The 18,953-nt window shown below is 38.4% G+C and overlaps 2 protein-coding genes across 3 annotated transcripts in view; one reads left to right on the top strand and one right to left on the bottom strand.

The window, feature by feature from the left end:
* LOC136832640 (endochitinase-like) overlaps positions 1 to 7,462 on the bottom strand; it is a 20,928-nt gene extending 13,466 nt beyond the window's left edge. For both annotated transcript variants that reach the window (XM_067093910.1, XM_067093908.1), the window contains exons 1-2: positions 7,222 to 7,462; positions 6,966 to 7,034 (exon numbers count right to left, since the gene is read on the bottom strand). The gene's annotated coding sequence lies outside the window, so the exon portion shown is untranslated. The remainder of the gene's footprint in view (positions 1 to 6,965; positions 7,035 to 7,221) is intronic.
* The window catches only part of LOC136832639 (probable glutamate receptor), a 17,946-nt gene extending 1,741 nt beyond the window's left edge, over positions 1 to 16,205 (top strand). Inside the window, exons 2-12 of the mRNA XM_067093906.1 lie at positions 7,676 to 7,784; positions 8,190 to 8,287; positions 9,382 to 9,472; positions 10,224 to 10,382; positions 10,796 to 10,890; positions 11,214 to 11,347; positions 12,663 to 12,877; positions 13,919 to 14,074; positions 14,229 to 14,335; positions 14,877 to 15,028; positions 16,020 to 16,205. Coding sequence (XP_066950007.1) covers positions 7,680 to 7,784; positions 8,190 to 8,287; positions 9,382 to 9,472; positions 10,224 to 10,382; positions 10,796 to 10,890; positions 11,214 to 11,347; positions 12,663 to 12,877; positions 13,919 to 14,074; positions 14,229 to 14,335; positions 14,877 to 15,028; positions 16,020 to 16,087 — 1,380 coding nt within the window. The 5' untranslated portion in view covers positions 7,676 to 7,679 and the 3' untranslated portion in view covers positions 16,088 to 16,205. The remainder of the gene's footprint in view (positions 1 to 7,675; positions 7,785 to 8,189; positions 8,288 to 9,381; positions 9,473 to 10,223; positions 10,383 to 10,795; positions 10,891 to 11,213; positions 11,348 to 12,662; positions 12,878 to 13,918; positions 14,075 to 14,228; positions 14,336 to 14,876; positions 15,029 to 16,019) is intronic.
* The last annotated feature ends 2,748 nt before the right edge of the window (positions 16,206 to 18,953 follow it).

The raw sequence follows: 18,953 nt of genomic DNA on the forward strand, positions 1-18,953 counted from the left end.
GAACAAACACATCCACACACAGACTGACTTCACAAAACTAGTCAGTGGTCCTGAATTACCCCCCCAAAAAAAATAATAAATAAATAAAAAGTATTTCTGCATCTCTCTTCGAGACTAATGATAAACCGGCACACTATCTGCACTTCATTTACTCTTCCGTGGTTCCTGAGCCTGATTCATCTCTTCTCATATTCACGTTGGTTAAACAATAGTGAGAAAGGGGCACAATTGCAAAATCCGTGATTTTAAGGACCCCATAGACGATACGACCGGCGGATCAGGTTCCGTTCTAACTCCGGTATCCGCGGTACGCCGGTACCCATAGACCAGTGGTTCTCAACCTTTTTATTACCACGCCCCCTCTAAGAGCTGGTCTTTCCCTCCACGCCCCCTTGCATCCATGAGTAAAATTCCCTCCCAGATTAGGAAGAAAATTAAAAAAAAAAAAAAAGAGAAAGAGGAGTTTTGAGGGACAGGGAGGGAAGTAAATAATTACAAAACAATGGTAAGCCTAGCGAGTCTAACTAGAATAGTAGACTATAGGAAACTAACGTTATAAGGCGACACATTTGCATTTTTTTATAAACTTCTGAATATTAGTTCCTCACTCTTGTTAAGAAAATAACGAATATAATTCTAGAATTTTTAAATTTTCCCAGGCCTCGCGCCTCCCCTGGAAACTGCTGACGCCCCCGTAGTGGGCGCGCCTCCAGGTTGAGAATCACTGCCATAGACCGATAGACGTTCGGATTCTCACTTCAGTTTGCCGAAACCTGGTAGAGTGAAGACGCGTCACCTCCTCGCAGTGATGACGCTATAGACTGCGCTTTGCAGCGGAAATTTGAAAACCCCAGGAAAAAAAAAGAGAATCTGGGTGAAACTATGGCTGAAGAAGAGAAATGAATTATCTCACGATTGTTTCGTTAGTGAATTGAAACTTTGCCCGAGAATGGACGAGCAGACTGACATGGAATTATTATATATGGTCTCTCTTACAGAAATAAAAAACACACTTGTACAAGACAGTCAATATCACTGTACGAGAGGTTGCTGGACACACTTCGCTTCGGCGCCACTAGCCGTTCCTTGGGGCATATAATCCCAAAGACATGTAAAGCAATTATTCAGGTTATGCAACACGAGTTTACAAAGGTAAAAAGGAAATATGTTGCATTCACAGCATCCTGCATAGTCCAGTAGTATATAGTCTAGTTTTACAGTAAAGCAAAAGAGGCCCTTAAGCCTGCATTTCTGTAGCCAAGTAAGAGTAAATTTTTCAACTTTTTTGTTCACAAAATTTTTCATTTATACAAGGAAAATTGAAATATCATTGAAAATATTATCATATTTATTTTATGTAAGGAAAATAACAATGTAATTTAAACGATAGCACTAATACATTCATGCACACATACACATCCAATGCAGCACTAAGGAACGTGTGCTTGAGAATATTACAAAATCCACGTGGATTTTGTAACACACACGTAGATATATGTGTGTGTATATGTATGTATTAGTTCTATTGTTTAAATTACATTTTTATTTTCCTACATAAAAGTGTATGATGACAATATCTTCAATATTTAAATTTTCCTTGTATAAATAAAAAATTTTGCGTGCAAAAAAGTTGAAAAATTCACTCTTACTTGGCTACAGAAACGTAGGTTTAAGGGCCTCTTCTGCTTTCACGGATCATAGACCTACTGTATACTAGACTATATACCACTGGACTATGCAGGATGCTGTGTATGCAACATAGTTCCTTTTTACCTTTGTAAACTCGTGTTGCATAACTTGAATAATTGCTTTACATGTCTCTGGGATTATATGCCCCGAGGAACGACTTGTGGCGCGGAAGTGAAGTGTGTCCAGCAACCTCTCGTACAGTGATATTGGCTGTCTCGTACTGTACAAGTGTGTGTGTGTGTTTTTTTAGAAAGAGGGGAGACCATGTATAATAATTCCATGTCCGGTAATTAAACCAGTCACCAGGGTAAAGTTTCAGTTCATAGGGTCAAGAGTTCATATCACGTTATCTTATACAGGGTTGTGGTTGCTTTGTCAGTAATAGTGTTGCAGCTGTGAAAGTTCGCAAAAACGAAATTTTGTTTTTTCATTCACCTGATTTTCTTCATACTTTTATATACACTTCCTCCTTATGCACCTCATTTTTTACCACACTGTAATAACGAAATGGAACGAACTCCAAAGACAAAACTTAATCAACTCTGCTTGCGTTGTAGGAACTATCGTATGGTACTGCCCTCACAAATGACTAAAGAAGAAAATTTTTAGGCAAAATATGTAACATGGTAGATTGGGACCGTCTGTTGAATGAATTTTTATATTTTTTTCTTTCCGCATGAGGTAACGTTTATCAAAGAACATGGAAATTTATGTATATATTACCTACCGATGGAAATGACTTTCAATAATAATAAGTAGTAAAACGCAGTCTTCAGTTCACGAAACAGTCCTTGAATTGGGAAGAAATTTTAATTTAGAATAATTTCTCCACTGGTCTGTATTTTTATATTTTTGAAAATGACAGAAACATACGAGAGATTTTCAAGTAAATTCTACTTTGGGAATAATTTTCGTGTCATTTCCAAGAACACATTTTAAAATCTAGACGACCTGCTGAGCGTTCTCAGCGAACGAAAACTCAACAAACGGATAACTCGATTCTTTTTCCAGAGATGGTTGCGAGAAGTGCAAATGATTCGGAAATCACTTCTCGTCGTAAAAAGCTGATCGCGCTTTGGGAGACCGGGAAGTCACTGACTGAGATTGCCTGTGAAATAGGATTTTCGAGGAAAACCGTCTGGAAGTGGATCTCTCGATGGCAGAAAGAACGCTCCTTGGCGACGCGGCCCCGCAGTGGACGGCCCCGCTGCACCTCACAGCTGGAGGATGCCACCATCCTCGCATCCGTCATGAGTCATCCATTTCTTCCGGTTACTGAAGTGACTCGTCACCTTCAGCTGCAATGCCATCCTGAGACAACTCGACGCCGTCTGCGTGAAAGTCATTTTAACCAATATAAGAGGTACAGAAGACATAACCTCTCACAAGCTGTTCGGGAGGAACGCCTAGGCTTTGCCCTTCAGTACTCTGCCATGACTGAAGAGTTTTGGAAGACAGTCATATTTTTGGGTGGAAAGTCCTTTTCGTTAATGGAAACGGGCACAGAATTGCACTCTAGGCGGCAGGGTTTGACGTATACCCGAGCTGGCATTAGGCGCTTATCAATCTGGGGTTGGATGTGGGCGTATGGGCCAGGAGAACTTTTCTGTACCAACGGACGGATGACCAGCAAAGAGTATGTGAGCATGCTTGAGGACGTTCTCTTGCCCACTGTCAGAGTTATGGCACTCCCTCCGCCTAGTACAATCAGGATAGTACACAACAAGAGCAATATCCATATGAGTAAGGATGTTGTACAGTGGGTCAAAGATCATCCAGAGGTCGAACTCATTGATTGGCCTACAAAGGGACATGACTTGAGTCCCATGAAAAATCTATGGAGTGTTATGTATCAGGATTGGCAGAAGGAAGGAAAGGGCTACGGAGACCTCATAGATGTTGCTAAAGATGCCTGGGAAAACATGCGGGGTCACCCTTCTCTGTGCATGGCCCTTATCCAGTCAATACCTAAGAGGCTGAACGAGGTGATTGTAAAGCAGGGTAGATTAATCTCTGTTAAAACAATGAAATAATATATAACCTGTTCTGAATTCCAAACGATTTTATTACTTGATGTATTTAAGAATACCCAAAGAATTGCTAGATTTATATATATATTGAGCTTGCAAAAAATCATGTCAGCAAACTTATGACTGTTGGAACAAAATGCTCTAATAAGTTTGCGACAGCAAATTCAGTGTTCTGTAAGCCATCATCTGTAATTTCTTCTAGTACGGAGATAATTACCATATTCCCTATTGACTTTCAGTGATATCACTATCACTTACATTCGAAATTATACCTGTTTAGAATGCCATATGTGACTGACAAAGAGGCAAGGTCAAGTTCCAGAAACTGGAGGAAACATCATCCACAGATCACGACATTTATCAGCTGACAGAAAATTTTGTGCTACCTTTGCCTAAAGAATATATATCCGACCATACGTGATGAACGACTTGTTTACTGTGGCATTACGACACTTGGACAGAATATGGTTGTGGCCACTTTGCACAGAGTAGTGTGCACCAGATCTACTTGCAAAGGGCACTGAAGTCTATAGTCAAGTCCCTGCTGGATTAAAGGTAATGGAGCATGTGATGCACTCCGTATCTCTCTTAAAGGAAAGTGACCACTTTTTTGCATTATTACCAGTGAATAATTGCCAAAGGGTTGCGTCATGGGCACAAACACTGCACTAACTTGTTTTCAAGGACAATAACCTTATTATGAGTAAACGCTGTAATCATCAGTGCTCCCAGAATACAGTCTGGTAAAAGCCAAACTTCACAAGTCCCTGCTACTAGTCACTTGTGTGATGCAGGCAAAGTACGTAATCTGCACCATTCAAATGAGGAGTTTATATATCAAAATGAACTTCAACAAGTAATAAATTCAACCAACATGACCAGTTGTTCCTTATATACATGTTGTCAGAAAATAGTGGCTGATTTCAAAATAATCGTGAATCCAAGGACTTCGATAAACACTCACTTTCAGCAATTTCAGATGGCAATGGGAGACTTTTATACAGATTTTTGCTGTAAGAGCATCATTTGCATGAGTTGTATTATTCTGGAAGCGAAGAGTTATAAAATCCAAGTTTACGAGAAAGTTTGCATATCGTTTGATATAAAAAATTAGGAGAAAACATCATGAAGAATCGTTTGTATCCTCAGAGAGTTAATGAAGTATAATATTAAGGCTCAGTTGCTCTTTCATTAACCGCCAGAGTTTTTTTAGATGAGTTTAAAAAGCGTAATGAAAACACGGTTTTGCTCTTGCAGTTCAAAATCGATTATGGCATAACAGCATCTGCTAATTAAATACTAATAAATGGATGTAAAAGACATCCTTAGAAACATGACTATTTTGGTTATATAGAAATTATAAAATAAGTTTGCATCTATAAGCCGAAGGAAGATGGAGATGACTGTCACATTCTTGGCAGAAATGCTGTCACTATGGAAACAATTCATGCTGTATTCGCCCGCTCTTTTTTTCATGAGAAGAAAATGCCGCCAAAAAACAATAATAAGTACCCAGATTAATGTAGAATATGGTGTCCGAGTTTGAGGGAATTATGGGAAGCCCTAAATTTAACAGGCGAAATAGCGTTCCTTGATTTGCCTTACTGATGTCTTCCTTAATAAGTATAAAAACAGTCACTTCCACACGCACGCTTAAGCTTACCCTTTTCCTTAAGTCCTCAACAGTCACTCACTTAAGCTTACGTTAGCTTTTTTCCATTCGTGGATCATTCATTTTTGCCTCCTATTTATCCTCCATATTCAAGAAGTTTTCAAAATTCTTACTCTGTCGAAGCCGGACTGGTTGCACTTCATATAGCATCTCGCCATTTTTTTTTTTTTTTTTTTTTTTTACAAAATCCATAGACTCATTAACCTTTCTCCTTGCATTTACTTTTCAGGTATTTCGGATCTATGAACTTCGACAGACGTATTTGCAACTGTGTACCTTTGAAACTCACTGGTTTTGTAAATTCTTTGCAGGGAAATAAGACTGGATATGCTGATATACTTCAGTGTCGTAAAATAATTGTTTTTATACAACTATTTTACAACATAGAAAGTATATCAGTATATCCAGTCTTATTTCCCTGCAAAGAGTTTACAAAACCAGTGAAGAATTCTGAAAATTTCTTGAATATGGAGGATAAATGGAAGGCAGAAATGAATGATGCACGAACGTAAGCTTAATTGTGCCTGTGGAAGTGACTGCTGAGGACATAATAAGTACAGCTAAGAAGCTGAAGACTTGATTTTCTCTTTGACTGCATGACTTCTAAGGCAATGCTTCGCTTAGTCGCTGACCTGGTCTTTCGTATGTAAGGTGGAATTTCACTCTCTATGGTGTGAGGTGGCCCTGAGTGCTCTTTTTCCATTCAAAGCCTTCTTGAATCCAGATAAAAGGGGAAATACCTGAGAGGACAAGGTTATTAACTAAATAAAAGCAACACCTCTGTCCCACAAGTAGATGAGGGCAAATTAAGCTTTTTACAGTAATAAATTGTCGGTCTTTTAACAGTCACTACTGGGAGGTTCAACCATCCTTCCTTTCATTTTACTCTGAAGCAGGAGAACCTTCTCTTTTCTGAGTTTTTTTTTTTCAAGTTCTAAGAAGGATATTTTTTAATTTCTTTTTCTTGTTTTGTTTTATTGTCTTTGTTTCCTGAACTATAGCAGGAAAATAACAGTTCTGACTAAGATACGCCAGTAGTAAGAATATGGTCATTGGCAGAAGAGTGAGAAATCCATCCAGTTTGTCAATAAAAAAAAAAAAAAAAAAATTGGTCTCTATCACGTTTGTGGGAGAAATAGTCAAATGGACTTGTCAACACGTTAGACTAATAAAATGGGATAATATGCAAATGATTTCGTACAGGCCAAACACGATCTTTCACATAGGTACTGCCTTGGTGCAGTCATTAGTAATGACAGCTTCTGCCCCGCCTTATTTGTAACTGTCCTCTTATGCTGTAACGCCAGTTTTAATAGACGTAATCAATCAAATGTCCTCTTCACTAAATGAGAAAGTTTGAAGTGAAGATCCATTTACAATACGGTGACTTTCAAATCTGAAGAGAGGAAGCAGCTGATGTTAAAGTGACTTTCCAAGTTGAAGAGAGGAGGAAAATGGTCAAAATAACTAAACAAAGTTATCAACCAAGACTGCTATAAACCAAGAGACAAGAAATGGTCTGGATTCACTGATGAAAAAAAGTTATACAACTAAGAAATTTGATGTGTACTTACTCCTCTGTGTCAGTCAGGTCTGCCAACTTAATTTGTTTTTTTTCTTCCTACAGCAAATTAGTTTAATATCTGCGAAAATATGAGAAAAGAAGTTATTATTCCCTATATATGATGACCCACGAAAACAAACATTATTCACGGAAACTGGCTAGTCCAGATTTTTACTCTGGATCACGTAACACCTAACATCCTTTTTCGTATTCAGAACTGTTAATCCTTTTCTACGACTTCTGCTATTATTGCAACAACTACTTACTGCTTTTTCTTGGACAACTGCTACGGATGCACGGCCAGGAAGAACCATTTCGGATTTTCGTAACTGGGTAAGTCTTGAAAACTTCGATGCGGTGAAGTATCTCAAATTACTTAATGATTTCAAATGTGCTGTCTATTCTCCTTGAGGGTAAAGGCAGGACTTCAGTCTTCATGTATACCTTACGTATGGTTCAGGAAAAGACGATATGTATTCTCTCTAAGGCTGACACAAACACTGATTTGAAATTCAGCGGAAATGCGGAATAACTGTCATGGGCATGACGTAATGAAGACGTCACTACAAGAACAGAAAATGGAATTGATTATAAGGTAAACTAAAGTAACGTAACATTTAACAGTGGATTAACTGTTCGTTTTCCGTCGTCAAGTGTATATGTTATTCTTTTCGTGCGTAAAATAAAGACAGTGATACTGACGAAAACTTAACTTCTTAGAGAAATGGGGAGATCAGCGGAAATGGTGGTCATCTGGTTCTTGTTCACCGCTCGCGTCATCGGCAACGAAGGAGCCAATAGGAGTTGCATCCGTGTTGCAGTGGAGACAGTGAGTAATCGCTAAACCCCTCCCCCCCCCTACCACTCTCTCTCTCTCTCTTTGTCGGTAGTGTACAATTCATTTCTCATTTTTGTTTGTATATAACGTCTGTTTTCTACATAAATTATATACTGTATGTATGTATATATATATATACACATACAGTATATATGAATATATATACATAATATATACGTGGTCGTGTTATACATATAGTGATATTAATAATCTTTGTATTTTGTTTTTTCTCCTGGTGATTACAGTGGGAACCTTATCTCTTTATATTTATATATATATATATATATATATATATATATATATATATATATATATATATATATATATATATATATATGATCGTGTTATACATACAGCGCTATCCATAATCCTTGTATTTTCTCTTGGCGATGGCAGTGGGAACCTTATCTCCTGGTCAGAGGCACCTCCCCGCCACGAGTCTCCGGCGTCATGCTGGAGGTGATCGACACAGTGAGAAAGAAATTGGGCAGATGGTAAGGCTTCACTCTTCTTCTTTCTTATTCACCTTAATTCCAAGCAAGTGCTTGTTGCCACACTGTCGTAAATGAGTGCATGAGAATTAATGTTCGGAAGGTGAACTCTATTCATATAGAGAACAAGCCCACCACAGGGGCCATTGACTTGAGATTCAAGCTTCCGGAGAATATGGTGTTCATTCGAAAGAATTAACAGAAGGTAAGAGGAGATCAGTTATTAGAAAAACAGATAAATTGACAAATAAATAAATAAATAAGAATGTAAGTAATTATTAAAATACAAGGAGAATTGTTTTAGGGTAGTAATGCATTTTATTTTCGCTTGAATTTCCGAAGTTCCATTTGCCCGACATCCTCCGGGAAGCTGTTCCACAGTCCAGTGGTGTGAGGGATACTACAAGCGACGGTTTCCTTCTATATGAGATTCAGCAAATGAGCAAAGTTGATTTCAGTAAGCATCAGCACCGAACGCTAAAAAGATTGGCTTGATTGATCTGCATCATTCTATGCAGTACCAAAGATTTTAGCTTGGTGTAAAAGAAAACTATTGAGATGGCTATTTGTCTGTCCGTCCGCACTTTTTCTCTCCGCCCTCAGATCTTAAAAATTATTGAGGTTAGAGGGCTGCAAATTGGTATGTTGATCATCCACCCTCCAATCATCAGACCTACCAAATTGCAGCCCTCTAGCCCCAGTAGTTTTTATTTTGTCTAAGGTTAAAGTTAATAGGAGGAAAACCTCGCAGTTGCGCTGAGTCAGTTGTGAGGAGAGGTTGGAAAGTAAGGTGGAAGAAAGAATGTGAATGGAGGTACAATAAAAGGAATGAAAGGGGTTGCAGCTAGGTGCCGAAGGCACGCTGCAAAGAACCTTAAGTAATGCCTGCAGTGCACCGCATGAGGTGCACTGACGGCACAACCCCCCCTACGGGGAATTGTCTACTTTGCAATGTGCGTGTGACTTTTGTTGACATTCCTTCGACTCCAATCAGAAACGACATCTCGTGGCAATCTTTCCTGGCATTCTGTCCAGCGATGGCGTTGAAGTTCGAAGTAGAAAAGAATAATAATAAGAGCTTTTTCATTCTCCACCAGCGTCCAGTTCAAAGCGCCTGAATTGAGAGGCATGGGACAGCAGCTTCCCAACGGGACCTGGATTGGGCTCCTCGGAGTTATCTTCAAAAAGGTTCGTGACCTCTTTCTTCTTCTTCTTCCTTTTGTGGTCTTGTCCTTTACCTGTTTCCTCGATCATATATGTAGAAGCATAAGGCCAAAACGATTGTAAGATACCAATCCTTGAATACATGTAAACGTAAGAGTTATTTAGGTTTGCATGCATTAGCAGTCACAAATATGTATGTATATATATAGGCCTAAATGTATGTATATATACATTATTTATATGTGTATCATGCTTTTACAGTTGCATATAGATGGCACATGTGAGTCCGACATCAAGGTACTTGGAAGGTTAAATGTAATTTTCGAACTTTGCTTTTGGATTCATAAACAATACACTGATCTTAATGGAAGTCAATTCGACGTCTTTCAATACTTGCTTTCTTGGGGAAAGACCAACGTAGCTCTTGAACCGAGAGCCGACTTAAAGATTCGGATCTTTCCAAGATAGTGACCCCCAAGGGTTTTAATCCGGTGTTTATCCACCTTTGCGGCATGTTTAGTGCAAGCCCCTTGGGGATTGCCGTAAAAATATAAACAAAATACTGTAAATATCATAAAGATAATGACCCCAAAGAAATATTAGTCCTAGATAACGACCCCCGAAAACCCTTGGGGGGTCACTATCTAAAAAGATCCAAAGAATTCTGCACTGCCGCTTACGCAGAAAATTCTCACGAAACCGAGGGAAGTTGTCTGTTTGTGTATGCATCTATATGTCCGCCTGCTGACATTTTGCACTGATCTTCACCCTGCAGGAGGCAGACATGTCCGGCGTCATGGTATCGGTGACGGATGACAGGGCTCGCTACTTCGACTTCAGCGTCCCGATCACCATGGACGAGAAGGTGCTGGCTCACAAGTGGCCTCGACTCGAATCCGACATGAATGGAATGTTCAAACCCTTCACGTCTGAGGTGAGAAGGAGGAGGAGACTTATTCAGTATTTCTTAGATTGTACTCGTCCTTCCCGCCAGAGCCGAGACTGTAATTTATAGATTTCCTTCTGCTAACACAGAGCCGAGAATGTCATTTATAGATTTCCTTCTGCTAACACAGGGCCGAGACTGTCATTTATAGATTTCCTTCTGCCAACACAGAGCCGAGACTGTAATTTATAGCTTCACTTTTATATTTCCTAAAAGCTAGACCTGATCTGTATGAACGATGGATAAGTGGAGGTATATACCAGATATATACTCGCGTATGTGTTCGTAGTACAGCGCATGTAGATGAAAGGATTTGTTTTTCTCAACGCTAGGGTAAAAAAATGAACATCAACCACAAACAGCAAAGTAACACATACCCTATGATTACTGATGTCCAACAGCTTTGGTTGTACTTAGGCCTAGTCTTCCTAGTCGTCTGCGGAGCAACTTTCCTTATCCAGTGGAGACAACCAATAGAACCCACCTTCTCGACCGGGTAAGTGATGCAGGGCTGGTTCTTATATCATGAATTTCTCAAATGCCTCTAGTTCTTACACTCAGTCAGTACAATTACAGATTAACCATGCATGAAAATGTTCTTGGTCCCTAAACAGAAACTGAATTTTGTTCGCTCGAAGCGAATTGAAATGACTGGAGTTTTCCTTCTTTGTTTTTACTATCATTCACGTAACTCGGAAATGACTTTCGCAGTCAGATAGCTTGCTTGCTCCAAAGGCTGTAATTTCGCATGCACCACAGCTATAACAAAATCGAAACTCAGTCTGTAACTGTAAAATAATAACTTCTCTCATTGAAAAGGACGGACGAAGCATCGGAAGAGAAGATGATTCAGTGGAAAGACGACAAGGGTAAAGGAATGGAGGAGAGGGAACATTCTTCTAAAAGCTTGTGGTATTCGTGTTTCTGGACGTTCTCTTCATTCATTGGTCAGCGTGAGTAACCTCTGTGTGTGTGTGTGTGTGTGTAACATATGATCGTCCTTCAGCAAGAGGCATAATAATCTTAGAAACCAGTTAGAAGTTCAGTTAGTGAAAAGCAAGTTGCTTCTGGAGTAACATTACAAAAATTCTACTGATTAGACTTGGCAATTCCTCATTCAGCAGTTGCCAATCCATTCATTTCTTACCCGAGGGGAACTAGAGGAAGCAGAACCTGCTTCTCCCACAAAAGATGGAATGTCATTTCGACTTCTTTTCAGTTTGTTAAAAAAAACAAAAACAAAACTGGACTGAACTTACTGAACTGGTTGTAATATAAGAAGTTTACATCGGAAGGAAAGATATGTGCACAAGACACATATAAGCAAGTTGCAAATTAGTCCACGTATTCAGCTTTCCTTGACGAATATTTAGTTGTGCCGTCCAGTTTGCAAAAACATTCCTCACAGGTAAAAATTTCAGTTTAATGGTGTTCAGACATTTACAGCGTCATAAATCAGTGAAATCGGAGACACAGTGGCAATGACAAAAAGACTGCCTTGGCTTTACATGAAAAGTATGACCGATGATGCGTTTTTTTTTTTTTTTTTTTTTTTTTCTTTTTGTAGAGAAGATGCCTTACAGTTTGAGTGTTTAATTTGTCCGTCTCCGTGAACGGTTTATTTCATGACACTCCATTTTCCCCTCAGTTGTGAAGAATTTTTTTTAAAGGATCACACGAGCTTGAATGCATTATATTGTGCTAGTAAATAATATCTCAATAAATAAATCGGTTCATTTTCTCCTATCCCGTGTCATTTCATTTGCATTAATTAGCCATATGTCTTTTACAGAATTACATTAAATAATACTTTTCTTACCGATTACGTTTCATCATCGGAATTCCATGATACATAATTGAAAACTGTTTTTTTATTATTATTATTATTATTATTATTATTATTATTATTATTATTATTATTATTATTATTATTATTATTATTATTCAGGCGATGAACTCTATTCATATGGAACAAGCCACGGACTTGAAATTCAAGCTTCCAAAGAATATTATGTTCTTGAGAAAGAAGTAACAACAGGTAATGGGAAATACAGACATGTCACTTATTTAAAAAGGAAAAAGTTAATTAACAAATTAATAATTAGTCAAAAATGTTAGTAAATTATTAAAATGGAAGGAGAGTTGTATGAGAGTAGTAATGCATTGCATCTTCGCTCGAACACATTTACTTAGATGTAGGCGAACTCTTGAAGAGAGGTTTCCAATTGGATACCTAAATTACCTTCACGAATCACCTCATCTTTGCAGCTTGCCCCTGGTACCCGAGTGGCCAGTCCATCAGGATCATCACGGGCATTTGGCTTCTGCTCGCCATGGTGGTGAGCAACGTCTACAGGAGCAACCTGAAGGCCATGCTTATCCTGCCGAAGGTGCGGCTGCCGTTCGACAACATGGAAGAACTCGTCAGCTCTGGGATCAAGACGTATCTGCCGGCTCAGAGCTTTGTTTACAATGCGATGATTGTGAGTTCGTTGTCGTCTTCGGTATTTCGAACAGAATGAAAGCGTCAGCGATCTTAAATATTTTCTAATATGTCTGTTACTATTATTGTTATTATTACTCAGAAGATGAACCCTGTTCACTGGTAAGAAGCCAACAGGGGCCACTGTCTTGAAATTCAAGCTTCCAAAGAACATAGGTTCTCATTAGAAAGAAGTAACAGAAGGTAATGGGAAATACAGAAAGAAGAGATCACTTGCTAAAACAGGAAAAAAAATAATGAACAAATCAATAAATAAATAGGCACCAATCTAAAGAGAATTGTATTAGAGTAGTAATGCACGGCATCTTGTCTTGAACTTCTGAAGTTCCAACTGCACATCCTCAGGGAGACTGTCCCACAGTCCAACGGTCTGAGGAACAAAGGTCCTAGGTGCTATTACCAGCACCCAGGACGGAGATGAATTTGCTCGTCCTTGTACGGTAAAGCAGCCTGACAAAGTTAACGGAAATCGTTTATGTTTCGGCTACTTGGCAACGTCAGCTGACGTTCTCAGAAGCCCTCGAGTTCTTAATGCGTTTTCTCCCAAGAAAATTGAATGAAACCAGTGTTTTAGTTGATTTCTTTTTGCTTCGGAAACAATTCTGATTTTCAGATGCTTGCGGACGTCTCCGTCTCTGCATTTTGACGTTTGGAATACACATAGACATTAGCAATGCCATTTCGTATAAAAACCATGATATAGGGAATTTCGAGGGTCATTCGTGTTATCACAGTTGCATTTCAGTCCTGCCAACCCTTGCATTTCAGTCCTGCCAACCCAGGACCCTTGCATGTCTGTCCTGCCAACCCAGTACCCTTGCATTTCAGTCCTGCCAACCCTTGCATTTCAGTCCTGCCAACCCTTGCATTTCAGTCCTGCCAACCCAGGACCCTTGCATTTCTGTCCTGCCAACCCAGGACCCTTGCATTTCAGTTCTGCCAACCCAGAACCCTTACATTTCAGTCCTGCCAACCTAACGAAGTTCATTACACTAAGCCAATCTCTCCCCTCCGATTACAGAACGCTCCACGCGACTCAGCTATGTACCGCCTCCAGAAGCAAGCCCTGGTTCACTTCGACGCCCGGAAGGCCACTGAGGGCGTCTTGAGTGGGCTGCATGCGGTGTTCACGGGGCGAATAATCGTCTGGTACCTCATACACCAAGGATTCGAGCGAGTGTGTTTCTCTCTCTCTCTCTCTGTAAGGTCTCATGTTATAGAAAATGTATCATAAGGGTGTAATTCTGATCTGAGCATTACATTGAATTTTTTTACTACCAGAAACTCCTATAGTTATATAATTTCTTAGTTTTTCTTCTTCTTTTCCACAGACTAGACAGTGTCCTTTGTACATCGCGTCTGAAACATTTTTTGGAGCAGTTACTTTCAGCTACGCTTTCGCCAAGGGATCAGCTCTTATGCACGAAGTGAACCCTATGTAATTCAAGCATAAGTATTCTTAATTGTACACTTGTGTAATTTTATATACATATACACACACACAAACAAAATTATATGTACGAGTATATATATATATATATATATATATATATATATATATATATATATATATATATATATATATATATATATATATACAACGTATATATACAAACACAAGTATATATATATAATATATATATATATATATATATATATATATATATATATATATATATATATATATATATATATATATAATAAATGTGTGTGTGAGTGTAACACATATCTAGTGAAAAATAGGCCAGAGATTATATTGAATGAGTTTACACACACACGCACATATATATATATAGGTGTTTGTGTGTGCGTTTGTTCCCGCAGGCGGATGTTTTGATGTTATTCACATGTCTACATTTCAAACTCGATGTCACATGTCTACATTTCAAAGCAACACAGGAAATGCGAATAGATGAAACTGTTTGTTGCGTCACTGTAGGGTATTTCGGACTGATCACGTGACGTCACATGCATTCCAGAATCCAGAGGCTGAAAGAGGCTGGAATCCTGGACCACATCACCAACAACGCCATATCGAACGTGCGGTTCTGTTCCAAGTTCCAGACGGAGGCCGCCAGCCGACCTCTGGAACTTGGGGACTTCTACGGGGTGCTTCTCATTTACCTCGGAGGTGAGTGGCGTATTGGGAGACTCTTGCTTTTCGTTCATTCACTCAGTTGTTCATTCGTTCATATTTCAAAGTGAATAATTACTGATCAGCAGAAATTTCCTGACTTCAGGGAAGGTCATCAATGCTGAATTCTAGGTATATACTTAAGGAATATCTAATATTTTTTGAAGTTGGTAGGATTTCATCAGCCATATATTATATATATGACATTTTGTCTACCTGTTTGTTATTATAGATATGATATGTATATATATATATATATATATATATATATATATATATATATATATATATATATATATATATATATATATATATATGTGTGTGTGTGTGTGTGTGTACATATATATCGTTATTAGTAATCATCATTCAGTCACTTGTGGAACAGAAATAAATTTTTAACTCACAACGGGATCGAACCCAGGTCTTTTCATTGAAAGGCAAGGGTGCTGCCTACTGGGCTAAACAGTTGGTAGCACATTTGCCTTTCAGTTGAAAGACCTGGGTTCGATCCCGCTATGAGTCAGAAATCTTTTGCATATATATAATTATATATAAATATATATGCATACATCATACACACACATATACATACTATATATATAGAAAAAATCAACACACAATCTTGTGTGGAGCAGAAATAATGTGAGTCAGAAATTTAATATTATATATACAAGTGTGTGTGTCGAAAGGCCTAGCAACCACTCCGTTGTTTCACTTTTCCTTCGTATCATTTGCCTTTTATATATATATATATATATATATATATATATATATATATATATATATATATATATATATATATATATATGTCTATATATATATGTATATATATATATATATGTATATATGTGTGTATATATATACATATACTATATATATATGCATATACATATATATACATATATATGTATGTGTAATTATGTGTATAATTATATATAATTAATTATATATAACCGTAGGCAAATAATTTCTTTTCTATTCCTAACAGGCTTGATCTTCTCTCTCTTCGCGTTTGTGGCTGAAAGGTACAATCATCGACATACACGCCGTAGATAAAAAGAAAAGTACCTCCATTTCATTTTTTCCAACAAGATATCGGCTATTTTTCCCCTGCACGTAAATCACAGAAGTCAATAAATCAGCTGCGGCTTCTGCCACTGCTGTGCAAACAGTTGTTATTCAGGGAAATCATTTAATCCTTCAGTGAAGGTAGTATTGAGTGATAAGGAGAATTTTAAATGGAATTGACTGGGTTGCGGTAAAATATGACCAACCTTTGTTCGAAAAATGCCGTAAAGCTTTCTATACTTGCAATTAACCAGCAACGACTGGTCTTAGGACGGAACTAAATGACGAAATGTATTTCATTAGTGAATTATATATATATATATATATATATATATATATATATATATATATATATATATATATATATATATATATATATATATAGTATAACAGTTGTAATTCAGGTAAATCATTTAACCAATAGGCAAAGGTAGCTGCAAGTGTTAAGCAGAAAGAAAAATGGAATCGATTGATTAAAGATTGGTCTTACGAAGGAACTAATTAACGAAATACTCTTCAAAAGTCAGACAAATACATATACATACATACACACACATATACATATATGTGTGTGTGTACACAAACACAAACACCACTCTTTTACAAACAAGTTACGTTCCGGACGGCAATTTGTATAAAAATTGTTTTTAAGTTGGTTCCTCTACTCCTCATGCCTATTTAAGTACAGTATGATCTAAAATCAATTCAGTGTTGTATGTTTTTTTTTATCCTAAAACACAAAACACTGTACATACAGTACTGTATGTACAAAATAGGTACACAAAACGAAATCTGAACTTACGAGTGGCAAAAGGAAGTGCTCAGGACAAAATTTTAATTTGCGATCCCATTTGTTGTTATCTGAATGTTTGTAAGTTGAACGTTCGTAAGTAGGGGGGTGTCTTCATCTATTTGAGTTCACGTCTGCAACTAATTCTAGTGTTGCTTAAAAGCGAAAAAGTGAATATTAACTGGGACAAAAACAACCTGCGTACAAAACCACTAATGAAGTACTGGAAAGTTTTCAGACGTTCTGGTGTACTTTCATATTAATTCTATCACCTTCAGTTTTGGATATTTTGATACATAATTTTCAAAATTCAACTTTTAGAAGAATTAAGAGGTTAAGAGAATCTATATAAACATGCTTATTTCATATGAAGGAAACGTGAAAATTTGGGGAAAAATTTGAATGAATTACATCACATTGAAATAACGAAGGCAGCCCTGACTGCAAAAGCGCTGTCATCATTTCCCATTTTAATTACCTATGTTACAAATAAAAATTCTTATAATTGTGATATAATGAACCATCTGCTCTCTTTTGAAAAATATTCTACATCAGCAAGAGCATGAATTGACGTATTACTAACCTTGAAGGTAATCTAAATCTGCAGATGATTTCCCCGTAAGTCATCCTTTGGATGCAATGATCATCTTCACTTCTCTCAGAAAATTTGCACTGCCTCTTCGATCAGCGTCAGTTCAGGCAAAGGTTACCTGTCGGTCGGAAAGATGAAGTTGAGTGACGGGAATCGTTCAGAAAGGCGCTCTTCTTCGGATGTTCATTATAGCATGGCTGTAGGTAGAAGGGGAAGTGAGGTAGGGGTTGGGGGGAGGGGAGAGGGAAAGATGAAGGTCTGAAGGGGGAAAAAAAGATGCTGTGAAGGGATAATGTTTTGGTCACTTTTTGACTCTTTGCAGGTCTTCATCCATTTCAGATGTTGAGAGGCGAATAAATATAAGATGAAGCGGGAGTTTTCCAGTGGACAGCAATATTGACTTTACGGTTTTATTTACATGATATTTGGAAAGTTCTATCACAAAAAAAAAAACTTTGGAAATAAGGGCACCCTCAAAAGGGGAAGGGCCTCCTCAGAGGCAGGTTCCCTGGAGGGAGGCAGGTTTCCTGCCAGGCTGGGGAAGCGGGCCTGGGGAGGAACCTGAACCACAAAGGGTGATGGGACCAAATAGTGCCCTAGGGGTAACCATCCCTTAATGACACCCTTAAAAGGGGAAGGACCTCCTCAGAGGCTGCTTCCCTGGAGGGAGGCAGGTTTCCTGGCAGGCTGGGGAAGCGGGCCTGGGAAGGACTTGAACCACAAAGGGTGATGGGGCCCAAAAGCGCCCTAGAGTAACCATCCCTTGAGGGGCCCCTTTGTCAGGGGAAGGACCTCCTCAGAGCCTGCTTCCCTGGAGGGAGGCAGGTTTCCTGCCAGGCTGGGGAAGACCTGAGCCACAAGGGTTGAAAGCCCTGGAGGGCCCAAGGGAAGCCATCCCTTGAGTTCACCTTTGCCACAAGGGAAGATCCTCCTCGGAGGTTGTCGTTATACCGGCACGGTAGAATTGTGACTGCATAGTTAGAATGGATCCGGTAATTATAATACAATATGCATGAAATTTGCCTAAAAACTGGAACGATAATTCAGTAAAAGTGTATATGTACTGGTTTGAGGAAAACTCAGTGAATGATAAGGTTACGAATTCCGTTACCACCTTGAAATTAAGGCTTTCATGGCGGACTAGACACGGCCCAGTGAATAATACCCATGTGAAGAACGTCGATTCTCTAAAAAGCTTAAAGACATGAACAAATTTTGGTGCCATGTGTATTGTCTCAAGAACTTGTTTTTAGAGAGTAACCTTCTTTGGTTTTGAGCGCTGAATGTTTACCCATCTCAAATGCCTATGTAGAGAGAGTTTTCAGCCAGGTCTCATTGACCAAATCAAAATTGAGAAACAAAACTGCTTTTCATCTTCTTAATAGCATTTTGATGAAAAGATCGCATACTATGAAGAATAATTCTGTTGTAAAGATTTTCACGTTACAGATGACATGCTTAAAAGATTTAAT

The sequence above is a fragment of the Macrobrachium rosenbergii genome, chromosome 50 (assembly GCF_040412425.1).
Source record: "Macrobrachium rosenbergii isolate ZJJX-2024 chromosome 50, ASM4041242v1, whole genome shotgun sequence".
Lineage (NCBI taxonomy): Eukaryota > Metazoa > Arthropoda > Malacostraca > Decapoda > Palaemonidae > Macrobrachium > Macrobrachium rosenbergii.